Genomic DNA, 12858 nt, shown 5'->3' with positions numbered 1-12858 from the left:
AATGATTCGTGGATCCCTTAAATTTTTCTAATGAGAGAATCAATAGATTTTTTTTAGTAATGTCAGGAAGGGAAAGAGTTTATGAACATCCATCCATGTCTCTGTGTGTATATATCTGTGTGTATCAGTTGTAAAGGTTGTTGTCTTCTCACTCACAGATGACCCAGTGTGGTATCAGACACTAGATGACTGTTTGTGAAATTGATGTAACGTCTAGCAGAACTTGAGTCTGTAATTATAGTGAAGATCTCCTGAAGTTGAGAGACACAGTTAAGATTCAAGGAGAATCAATCTTAGACAGAAATGAGGCACAATAGCATTGAAGATCTTTCAGTTTAACTTAACACATTCAGGAAACATCTTACTATATTAAGTTTTGGTTCTCAACACTTAGCATTAAAGAACAGCATGTGTGCATCCACTGTATTTTATCTACTTCAGTGTGTTGAAGATCTCAGAAACCCAATTGCATGTTTGCCTGTCACTTCACTTAAACACCTTTCATTGATATTCCAAGCTTCTCTTTCTAAACATAAACTGGTGATTGCAATTCATTTTGCAACTATAATCTAAAACATAATGTTCAAGAAGAAGAAATGTAGTGCAGAATTGTGTTTTATTTGTGTTTATTTCTAAATAATGAATTAGATTCAAGTATTGGATAGGAGGGGGTTAAAATGAATGACAAAGCACTGATTCAATCAAATAAATATAAGTGATGTAGACATTTCACATCAGCCATTCATCATGAAAAGTTGAAAGTTGAGAGTGAATTGCATTGTGGGATGCATTATATATAACAGGGTGCTTTGCTTGTATACACCACATGGCAGATATACAGAAGGTCATCTTGTACTTCATGCTTAGAGAAAATATCCATACACTGAAAAAATGAAGTGGTTGCAATTAATTTATTTAAGCTACATTTAAACAAAAAAGATTAGTAAAGTAAAATAAAATAAAAAAACTTTTGTTTAACCCTTGTGCCTTGTTCCAATTCACTACCCTTTCGTGTTGTTAGCGGCCAAAAAAGGCCACTAAATTAAACGGCTGTAAAAATGTATCAGATTAATATTTTTTTCAAATTTTTTTGCATAAATCTGTTAATCAACCTCAGAACTGATCAAAACTACCAAATGTTTCCAAAAATTTCATGATTTTAACTCTTTAATTGCCAAGCTCATAAGTGATGCCACTGATTTGAGAAAAAAAAAACACAAAATCACTGATTTTCAATATAAAAAGTGATTGTGGACTGAATTTTTTTTCACCCTTTTCACAGTCTTGGGCATGCCAAAAATTGGTAAAAACATTGGCTTTGATGCATTTTTAGTTTTTGTGCAGCATCAGATTAAATTTTTTTCTCCCTCATTTATTGTTTGTGGCCATTTTTTCCCCATTGACTTCCATTATAACAACATTTTTTGATTGCAGAGCCATGACACCTTATTACCATGCATTTTTGATTCTTTGTGGTTTTAGTTTTTGCAAAGAGGTATGTGTGTGTGTGTGTGTGTGTGTGTGTGTGTGTGTGTGTGTGTGTGTGCGTGCGTGCGTGCTTGCGTGCTTGCATGTGTGTGCGTCTGTGTGGAAAAATCTGTAAAAAATCTTCTCTTCATCAGATTTATTAACAACATTTATTATGAACCAAAATGCAAAAACAACTTCAAATAAACTGAACAATGAAGCAAGAGTAGAGGATGGATGGAGAACTAAACAATCAAACTAATTTTTTGGTGTGTATATGTGTACGTGTGTGTGTGTTCAGTCTTTTTAGCAGGACTTGCAGCATATTACTTGGTGCTCTCTGCAAGTGTGTCTACCACAACGGATACAAATGCTGACTGTTCTTTTTTTGGTTCTGTACACCACTTGCATGTTCCCCTCTTCACTCCTGAGCTGCTGGTGCCTGCTGGTGTCTGTGGATTTGTGTCTAGAGGGACAGCTACAGGAGACTAAATCCCTCTCACCAGTGCAGCCTAACTGGTGCGCGAGGGAGGTGCTCTCTCCTCAATACTAACACTAACCCTACACACACACACACTCGTACACACACACACTCGTACACACACACTCGTACACACACAATGGTTTTATAGTCCATATAACTCAATGTACAGACCAGAATTTATGCTCTGTTTTTTTGCACAGGCTACTAAAGGGTTAATGGTGCCACATGGTGATCAACAGTAAAAATGACAAATTTGACCTCTTTGCAAAAGGAAAAGGCACAAAGAATCAAGAATGCATGGTAATAAGGAGTAATGGCTCAGCAATCAAAAAATGTTGTTATAATGGAAGTCAATGGGGAAAAAATGGCCACAAACAATAAATGAGGGAGAAAAAAATTTAATCTGATGCTGCACAAAAACTAAAAATGCATCAAAGCCAATGTTTTTACCAATCTTTGGCATGCCCAAGACTGTAAAAAAGGTAAAAGAAAATCCAGTCCACAGTCACGTTTTATATTGAAAATCTGTCATTTTGTGTGTTTTTTTTCCCCAAATCAGTGACACTACTTATAAACTTGGCAATGAAAGAGTTAAAATCATGGAATTTTTGCAAACATTTGGTAGTTTTGATCAGTACTGAGGTTGATTAACAGATTTATGCAAAAAAAAGTGAAAAAAATTTCATCCGATAAATTTTTACAGCAGTTTAATTTAGTGGCCTTTTTTGGCCGCTAACAACATGTAAGGGTAGTAAATTTGCCCACGGTATATTGTTAAGTTTTTGAAAAATTTCAAAGCATTTTCTTAAAATATGTGTAAATATAAGATTTGTCACCAAAAATCATTCCATTTGCTGAAACACAGAGAAAGTTGTGGCCAAATTAAGACAAAAAAAATGCAAAAATGGCCAAAAATGGCCCCAACAACACATAAGGGTTAAATGTAGCTTAAATAAATTGATTGCAACCACTTACCTTAAAAATTGAGTAAATTGAATGAATCATTTATTTCAGTGATACAGACAACACACTGCTGAAATAATGTACTGTAGACAGATACTGTATTCATGATGCAATGCAAAATACTGTGTGACAAATGAACCAGAAATAAGTTCAACCATGATGTTTGCTTGACCAAGTATTTCATCAGACTTGTATTGATAATCTGTAAAGTCTTGGATTATTCCTGGGTGCTCCTGTAGCTCTACTAAATCTGCATTTGTAGTTCAATACGCAGGAAACACACATGAAGTGCATAATGCATTGTAAGTTGCTTTGTACAAAATCTTTTGAAAAATGAATAAATGTAATGTGTCAGAAAGACAATGATCAGATCAACATGAGGAGAATGGATGATGATTTTGTCCTCACATGAACAACTCATACTTGACCTTCAGCAGCCACACATTGGTGACAGTCGGTAAACAGTGAAAGATTCATTTTTTGTGTGGCATCATTTGGTAAAATTTCTCATAACGCTGAATAACTTATCATATGAAGTGAAACATGAGGTTTAATAAACATCATCCCAGTGTGTGTTCTTCACTGTGTGTGTCTATATAGAGCAGGTGCGTAACCTCACAACACAACATGTTATTGTGACAAATGCTGAGGTGAACACAATATCGTGTTATTCAAACAGACATATTTCACATCCTGACTAGACCACACAGAATATTACATTTACAATGGTAACATCACACCGTACCAATAACCAACACTTTGCATGTCATGTGTTTAGCATAATGTGTGAATCTGTCTGATCCAGAAGATCAGGTAGATTTAGATATTATATAAATATAATATTATAAAGTCATCCAACAGCAATGTAAAAGACTGAAAGCATGCAAAGACATGTAAAATATTACACCAAATATTCATTTTGAACTGTAAATACATGTTAAAACAAATACATTTTTCCTTATTTCATTTTTTCATTAAATAAATGCAAATAAAACATTATTTTTATTAGGAACTTGGCAGAAAGGTTGGCAGTAGTTGGCTGAATAAAACAAATATTATAATTTTACTTAAACACATACATATAAATAGTAAATTTAGAAAAACAGAAAATAAGAAATGACGTTGCTATATATGTTTCAGAGCAAATAAAGTTTATTGATATTAAATAAAGTATAAATCTATTATTTATTTTATCTTTTTTATATTTTATTCTGTCTGAAACAATGACAGTAAATGGATATAAATAAATAAGAAAAATCACTCTTTATTTAAAAGCAAGCAAGATGTTCAAAGACATTTACTTTAAAGCACAGATTTAATTTTTGGTCTTAATTCTCCTTAATGCAATAAAGTATTCGTTTTACTCTATTACAGGAAAAATAGTGTACACTCTTTAACAAAATGCAGTGATGTCATAAAAGAAAGCATTTTTGCTTCTCCAAAGAATCAGTCAAACATTATAATATAATTTTTTTTTTCTTTTTTTTTTGTGAAACGGTTCTTCATGGGACCATTTAACCCAAGCTGCTTCTTCTATCTTTTTTTATATGCAATTTGAAAATATTTGTTTGATGTGCCCAATGTCACAAAGTGCAAAAATGATTAATTAATTAATTTATTTGTTTCTTTATGCTGGATATAAATCCTTTTGTTTTTGAGCTGGACATTTTTTGTGAGAGTAGAAACTATAGCACCTTCCACCGAGGTGTCGCAATCCCATTTAACCCAGCTGGATTGATTTAAATACGTGAAATGATCTGCTTTAAAGATCACTTCAGATTTCAATCTCTCTCTCTTTCTCTGGGTTTGTTCAGCTCACTGCTCTTCATGTTTCACTGTGGAGAGTTTAACAAATGGAATGCAGCGTTTGAGTTCAGCCAAGAATCTGTTATCAGTAACGGCCTAATGGATCAATGCAGCGTGTGTCCGACTCTTTACCATGATCTACAGGAATGTGTCTGATGAAGAACATCATCTGATGATCCTGAACAGATGATGAGGAAGGTAGACGTGATATCTGTCATGAATCCACAACACAAACACACACAATAAAACTTTGAGTAATTTCACCCAAATAGATCAACAAGAGACAAATCAGATCTGTTTTACGTCTGGGGTGTTTCTCCTAGACATCAGTAATGTTGAATGATGATTATTTAGATGATGTGAGAGGAAGGCCAGTGATCTCACTTCTGCGTGCATATGATACACCAATTCTTTCCATTCACTTATACGGTGCATCTTTTCGTGTCATTTTATGTATTGGTTTCTCTTTATGTTTTGTCTATTTTTAAACCATGGTCGCTTGGAGTTGGGGTTAGAAGGTTTGTGTTAGAAACCAATACATAAAATGATACAAAAAGATGCACCGTTCAAGTGAACGGGAAGGGCTGCCGTACTATATGCATGCAAAATTGGAGGCGTATGTATTGCACGACTTTTCACAATTTGTTCGCATTTCATGAAAATGGTTATTCACACGCTCCTGTATAGCTCAGTGGTAGACAGTGCCAAAGGTCATGGGTTCAAACCCAGCTAACACACATACTGATAAAAATGTATATACCGGATAAAAGTGTCTGTAGATGTCAACATGGACTGTATAGATCTCTGGTCTTTATGTTATCCATAGATCTTTACTCTTAGTGTCTCAACAATTGTTTTGTTTGCACCCATTGTAATTTCACATGAAAAAAAAACATCTGAGACAAAGTTGATATTTGTGAAACAGCCGAGATCACATGATATTACTCTAAGGGGTGGTTTCCTGGACAGGGATTACCTTAAGCCAGAACTAGGCCTTAGTTTAATTAGGAAATATAACTAGTTTTAACAAACATGCAATAAAAAACCTGGAAGCCACCCCTAGGCTTTGAAAGAAACATGAAAATATTTTTCTGACTTTTGTTAAGGAGTCGATTGGTTTATCAGCTCGTTGGATCGGTCAGATTAATATATTTAGTAAACATTATCTTTTTAAACCTTGCATTACATTTAGGCCTGGACAAGGATTAGCTAAAGCCAAGACTAAGCATCTTTAATAAACATGCCATAGAAAAAGATGTTACTGGTGTGTATCTTAAGACAAATCAATGAGGCTGGCTTATTTTAAAATATGTACGTGCAAGTTATTTTCAGATGAGAAAACTCAAACATGTGTTTTAGTCTAACCTAAGCCTTTTCTGCAACAATCGATCACATTTATTTTTTCTTCTTTTTTCCATTTTAATGCTTTCTTCATATATTTTTTGTCGTCTTTAATAATTGACCACTTCTGAACTGAATGATTTTGGTCATGGTACTCCAAAGTAAAAATACCATAATGTGTGTCAGAAAACATGGTATTTTCACAGTTCTCACATTTAAAAAGTAACTAATGGTCTCTTCCAAAATATGCAAGCACTATGTGTGTGTTTTGTGCAAATAAAAGTTAAGCAACAAGTCAATCTGATCTCATGTAAACATCAAAGGCACTTAACAGCTCATTTACATAAGAATCAGATGAGCCCTCCCCCATCACTCATATCTTCATCTCCACCAATCAACTCGCAGGTGTCAATCTTCACTCACATCTGATCTTCATCAGGTTGTGTTTTAAAAAGCTTTGCTCAAGCTGTGTCTTCTGTTTGACTGTGTGTTGTCTTCATTAATGATGCTCGCTGTCTTTATTTTAACGTCAGTTCTCGGTTTTCATTCTTTTATAGAAGCACAAAATGTTAACCTTCAAGAAAAGTTGTTTTTAAGTTCGATGGGTCTCTCAAGTCGACCCAAACCATCACCTCACACGCCCGTTCCTTCTCTGCTCTGGAAAATGTTCAAGAAGAGCTCCAAACAGCCTTTAACATCAGAGATGGATTCATGTGTCGTTTCGGAGTATGGGGTGCGAGGGAATATTGTGAGATTTATCCAGGATCAAGGTGAGGTTTATTTAAACCGGTTTCTTTATATGTTGTACATTGGTTGCTCATGGTTAGTTGTGTCTAGTCAAGTATCTTGTTATTCATCAATAAGAACTGGTTCTTAAATGATATCATCCAGAAAGTGACATCATTTTGGGTGGGAAAACTGCACAAATGTCCATCACTACTAGCTGTAGATTTGACAAAATTATTTTTGTTGGTTTGTCTCAAGATTTGGCATAATTAATTTCAAATTGTGGTTAAATAAGAAATATTATATAATAGACCATACTGATACAGCTGTTGTTCACTTTCAGGCCATTTAACACATTCATGGTATTTATTAAAACATTATAGATGTACCTAAGCTCAACAAAAAATGTCTGAATCTTTGTTTCCTCTTAAACATCGAAATGTTACGGTTCAAAAGGTGCTACAATATCTACAATAAATTACCTATAAAGTGGCTACTTTCTTTCTCTGACAGGTAGTTTGATCTCCGCGCCGGCAGGCCGCTGTTTTTACTGCGTTAGAAAGCATCTGTTTTTCAACATGTCAGTGCTGGAGGATGTTGAGCAACTGTCCTTCGCACAGCTGGAAATAAAGTTCAAACAGGATCTCTCTCACCTGGGACGGCATGCGTTCAGCATGGACCTGTACAGGGTTCTTCGGACCACACTAAAGGGAGTGAATCACGAGTCCAGCCGTAAATTACTGCAGTCTCAATCGGTGGGATATTTCACACACAGCCCTGTGCATTTCAATCTGACGGACCTGGCTGAATCCTGGAGAAAACCAGGTAAAAATTATGGGCTGCAAGTGGAGTTGCAGCTGTCAAACGACGTGCTCGACGAGCACGTGTTCGATACGGATAGCGTGCACTCGGGCATCCGTGACGTGCGTATCCCAGAGTTCTCTGCGTCTCTGGTGGCGGTTTCGTTGAACCCATTGCAGTGCAGGTCCAGAAGAAAGCGAAGTGCTTCTTACCCGCCGGTGACCCCCAGTAACGTCTGCAAGCCCAGGAGACTTTACATCGACTTCAAAGATGTCGGTTGGCAGGACTGGATCATTGCTCCCCAGGGCTATTTGGCCAATTACTGCCATGGCGAATGTCCCTTTCCTCTGAGCGAAAGTTTGAATGGGACAAATCACGCCATTCTGCAGACTCTGGTTCATTCGTTCGATCCGAAAGGAACCCCACAGCCCTGCTGTGTTCCCATCAAGCTCTCCCCTATCTCCATGCTGTATTATGACAACAATGATAATGTGGTTCTTAGACATTACGAAGACATGATGGTGGATGAGTGTGGATGCAGATAAATGTTTTTTTTTATGCAAAAATAATGGTTTTGATCTTACTAATGAATTAAATGGCTGATTTGAGATTGTATGGTTCTTGAACATGGGTGTTGCATGAATTTATTCAAAATTGACCTAGATTTATAATGCTAATGTATTTTATTAAATGTGAATTAAAGCAGTTTTGATGGTTTTGGCTGTTGTCCTGTAGACATTATGAAAAATGGAGTTCAAGTTTGTGGTTAAACATAAAATGAGCTTTAAAAATAAACATCTAAAAAATATTCGGCCCAGGTCTGCCTCACCTCAAACCAAATGTTTTTGCGTGCTTTCTCCACATGTTGGCGCACTGTGTCTGAATTTGAACACTAAACACCGACTGAGCGGTTATATATTTAGATTATTTTTTGGGATTTAAAATTATTTTAAGATACATTAAAGAGACACATGCTCAAACTATGTAATGTCCTTGTTTACCCGTTTAACTAAATCGTAAATGAAAAGTTTCTTCTGATGCGTCTCTTAATTTGAAAGCATCTGAGCTCTCCAAAGCGCATTAACCACATGAACATCTCGTTCCTCAGACTTCATCAATTCTGTCACGACTTCAGAGAGTTAAACGTATGAGTGAGAGAGAGAGAGGGAGAAAGAGAGAGAGAGAGCGAGAGAGGGGCTGTTACACACTTGCGCACTGTGCGTAAAGGACACAAGTATCCAAACCTTTGCCTGGACTTGTTTCGGACTCACCGTTTCAAATTAAACTTTTGGATTTTAAAAGAGGACTTTTTATTAGGCCTACACGTTTACTTCTTTTACTGCAAACAACACCTACAAACAGATCTTTGTATAACAGATGTGTGAAAGAAGAATAGCATGGAATATCATGGAATATAGTGCACGGGGAATTATAAACATTGACCTTCCGATGCGGCATGGATAGAAAAAGCGTTTCTTGTCTTCTGGAGTTTTAGTTGGACTTTTTTTGGGAAATCCTGGTAGGTTGCAAATGCACGGAGGATCTCGAGTTGGTGTCCTTATCATATGGACTATTGCTAATGCGTTAAAACATCTTACAAGACGAAGTGTAAAGTAGCAAGTTTTGGGGTTTGGATTCGAATGTGCGCGCTTTTTTATGCTTCGCACTTTAATTAATCCTCGTACCTCCAGATGATACACTTTTTTTAAGTTTCTGTTTTCAAGAAGTGGGGAAAGAACGATATTATGACTGACTTTCACTTATGGACTCTCCAAATGGATCGAGCGCAGGTTTGCGTTCCTCCTTAAAGCGGCTCATAAGGTGGCTGTGCGGCACGAGGAATACTCCAAAGTCGTCTTATGGCTCAAACAAACACGGAATATGGTCACATCTGCTGGCCTGAGCCCATCTGATCTTGTTCTTGGCTGATCTGTCAGGTTAAGCGTGATCATGGTCTCCTCCGGCTGCGCGCTCATGGTTCTGATGGTCGCTCAGGTGCTCTTTGGAGACTCCAGTGGACTCGTTCCTCAGGTCGGTCGCTCCTCGTTGTCCCAGGACGTCTTACATGCCTTTGAACTTCGGCTTCTGAACATGTTTGGACTCAAACACAGACCTGTTCCCAGCAAGTCTCCGGTGATTCCGCAGTACATGCTGGACCTGTACTCGATGCACTCGGTGAACGCGGAGCAGAGTAACAGCTACCGACCCAAAGTCTCCGCGGGGAAAGGTTCAGAAAGATCCGCGAGCCGCGCAAATACAATCAGGAGCTTCCACCACGATGGTAAGCAAACTCAAGTTTTGAGTTTTAGTTCAAATGTTCCCTTCTTATCAGCTTTATCCTTCATTTCTGGCAGGAGTTGAGATTAACTAGAGCATTTGATAAGGAATTGACAAATTCCCATGTTAAGACAGCTTGCTTTTAAAAGCATAACAATCGTTTATTTATTGTAAACAGTATTATTATTTTGCACTGTGAGTTACAAAGCAGCTCCAGCTGATTTTGAGAAATGCATCTATTACTAGTAATAGAGATGAAAAAAGATTAAATGCACAAAATATATTTAAATACTTTATTCTCAATTTTACAGGAATCACAGTGATTTTAGCAAAGATGTTAAATTAAAGGATGCATTAACAGACTCCCAAAACACATAATACTCATGCAAATAGGTGAAATGACATGCAAACATTAGAAATGGACCAGAAATGCATTTTACCATCTCTTAAGTTTTTTTTAAGAGTGAGAAGTTATCGTTTCTTAAATCGTTTTAAACATTTGTGTCTAGTAATACATCACAACCTATAAGGAGAGTTTTGACACACAAAAAATAATTGAGATTGATTCTTGATTAAAATTTTGTATCTTTCAGAATCTATGGAAGATCTGTCCAGTTCAAGTGGAAAAACGACTCAACGGTTCATATTCAACCTGAGCTCGGTCCCCAGCGAGGAGTCGGTGACATCAGCAGAGCTGCGGATATTTCGAGAGCAGGTGACCAATGGCAGCACGGGATACCACCGAATAAACATTCACGAAATCATCAAACCTTCTGGAACCTCTAAAGAGGCAATCACGAGACTCCTGGACACCCGGCTGGTTCAGCACAGCTTGAGTAAATGGGAAAGTTTTGACGTCAGTCCCGCCATCCTGAGGTGGACAGCGGACGGGCACCCTAACCACGGCTTCGTGGTGGAAGTGGTTCACCCGGACGGCGAGGAGGAGAACTCCAAAAAGCACGTTCGCATCAGCAGATCCCTGCACGACAGGGAGGACACGTGGCCACAAATGAGGCCGCTCTTGGTGACCTACAGCCACGACGGCAAAGGCAGCGTGCTTCACGCTCGAGAGAAACGCCAAGTACGGACAAATAAACAGAGGAAGAAGCACAAAGCGACCTGCAAGAGACACTCGCTCTACGTAGACTTCAGCGACGTGGGCTGGAACGACTGGATAGTCGCCCCGCCGGGTTACCATGCGTTTTACTGTCAGGGGGAGTGCCCGTTTCCTCTTGCGGACCACCTGAACTCCACCAACCACGCTATTGTACAGACACTGGTGAACTCCGTGAACAACAACATTCCCAGGGCCTGCTGCGTTCCCACGGACCTGAGCCCCGTTTCTCTGCTCTACCTGGATGAATATGAGCGAGTGATCTTAAAAAACTACCAGGACATGGTTGTGGAGGGCTGCGGGTGCCGCTGACCCCTCAGACATTTACAGACGCTTGAGTTTTCCCAATACTAAACTTTATTTATAATAAAGTCAAACACATATTTTGGAAAAGTATATAAAGATATATTTATGTTCACTACTGGGAAAATAAATATTTTAATCAGAGTTCAGAAACTGATCAGTTCCACAGCATTTATATTTTACATATTTATTTATTTTATAAATGTTTTTAATGCATAAGGTTGAAAATTGTACATGTTTTTAAGTATGCCGAATGCAAGAGAAAATGCACTTGATGGCAAAGCTAAAGTAAGAAAGCATATCGAACCATCCAAACAAACATGCAGTTGAAGTCGCCGGGTTTTGAGTTAACCTGCTGTAAATGTGAACGGGAGTTATTTAGTAGCAATGTGACGGGTAGTTAACACTGATTGTTCAGGTAATCAGCCGGGTGAGTCTCAGTTTAGTCTCTCAGAATGAGCTCTTGAGATCTCGGAGACAATGGCCGGCCGGGTCGGTTGTGTGATTTCCTCCAGCTTTATATTGAGGTGAACTAATGAAGAGTCGTTCACAAGAGCCGAGTTATATTAGAGGGATGTTGTTTAACGAGTAAAGACAGACATGTCATTAAACTGCCCAAATAAAGGCTACAGACTGAGAAATGTTTATACTGCCGGACAAATACAGTAGGAAATGAACTAGAAGCTAAATATACTTTGGTAGTTTAGCAGCTAACTATGTTTTCACAAGTCAATCCTTACAAAGCTTTTAGTCAAGTTGAGTCGGCCAAAACTACCTGTACATTTCTTTTTATGTTTTGCTTGTCTGGTCACCATTACAATGCAACCATGTTCTGAGTGGTTGCTATGGTGTTGTGAATGGTTGCCGTGGAGTTCCGGATGGTTTCTTATCCCTTACAAAATTTACCACGGTTTTACTACAGTTTAAATTTTACTATTGAAATAGCAAACACTTCAAAACCATGGTTAATTTTTATAAGGAATTGGCCAAGGTAAAAAAGAAAGTTTCTTTTATATTCCACTTTCTAGATATATACATTGGGATGCTTGTTTAATGTGTTTTAATGTAAGAAAAAATATTTTTGGCTGTTTCATCATCAGCTGGGTAAAATTCATACACCTGCTCAGTTAGCAATGACTAGCGTGCACACTTCAACCAATCAGATGATCTGAAATGTGCATTTACATTTATGCATTCGGCAAATTTACATTTTATCAGTATGTGGATTCCCTGGGAATCGAACCCATGACCGTTGCACCGCTAACACAATACCAGCAGATTTACAGGTGTAATTCTGCACACAATGCCCTCGAGTTTATGATGTCAGGTTAAAGATTTGAGCAAACATCTAAACGCGCACTGTATGAAATTCAGATCAGATATTTAAAGTCACCTAAACAGTAAAAGCCCTTTAGCAACATCTATTCAGCCTGTGGGACTCGATCCTTCAGCTAAACCGAGTCAAAAAACTTTATTGGGTTGTGTTGAGGTTAAACATACATCAGAAGAATCACAACATGACTTTCTTATGGATCATAAAGCAGAACTGTGGGAAGTGTCGGTCTTCTCATCGAAT

The 12858-nt window shown here is 37.7% G+C and overlaps 2 protein-coding genes across 2 annotated transcripts; both read left to right on the top strand.

The window, feature by feature from the left end:
- The first annotated feature begins 6415 nt into the window (after nt 1-6415).
- Nucleotides 6416-8305, top strand: gdf3 (growth differentiation factor 3). The gene is made up of 2 exons (XM_065255113.2): nt 6416-6831; nt 7301-8305. Exons 1-2 carry the CDS (start codon nt 6564-6566, stop codon nt 8131-8133), a joined length of 1101 nt encoding a protein of 366 aa, XP_065111185.1. The 5' UTR covers nt 6416-6563; the 3' UTR covers nt 8134-8305.
- Nucleotides 8306-8794: 489 nt separating this feature from the next.
- On the top strand, nt 8795-11442 carry bmp2a (bone morphogenetic protein 2a). The gene is made up of 2 exons (XM_065255123.2): nt 8795-9869; nt 10459-11442. The coding sequence occupies exons 1-2, from the start codon at nt 9539-9541 to the stop codon at nt 11289-11291; spliced, it is 1164 nt and encodes a 387-aa protein (XP_065111195.1). The 5' UTR covers nt 8795-9538; the 3' UTR covers nt 11292-11442.
- The last annotated feature ends 1416 nt before the right edge of the window (nt 11443-12858 follow it).

This window comes from Paramisgurnus dabryanus, chromosome 17, assembly GCF_030506205.2.
Source record: "Paramisgurnus dabryanus chromosome 17, PD_genome_1.1, whole genome shotgun sequence".
Lineage (NCBI taxonomy): Eukaryota > Metazoa > Chordata > Actinopteri > Cypriniformes > Cobitidae > Paramisgurnus > Paramisgurnus dabryanus.
The sequence above is the reverse complement of the archived record's forward strand: the minus strand, read 5'-3'. Positions and strand labels throughout refer to the sequence as shown.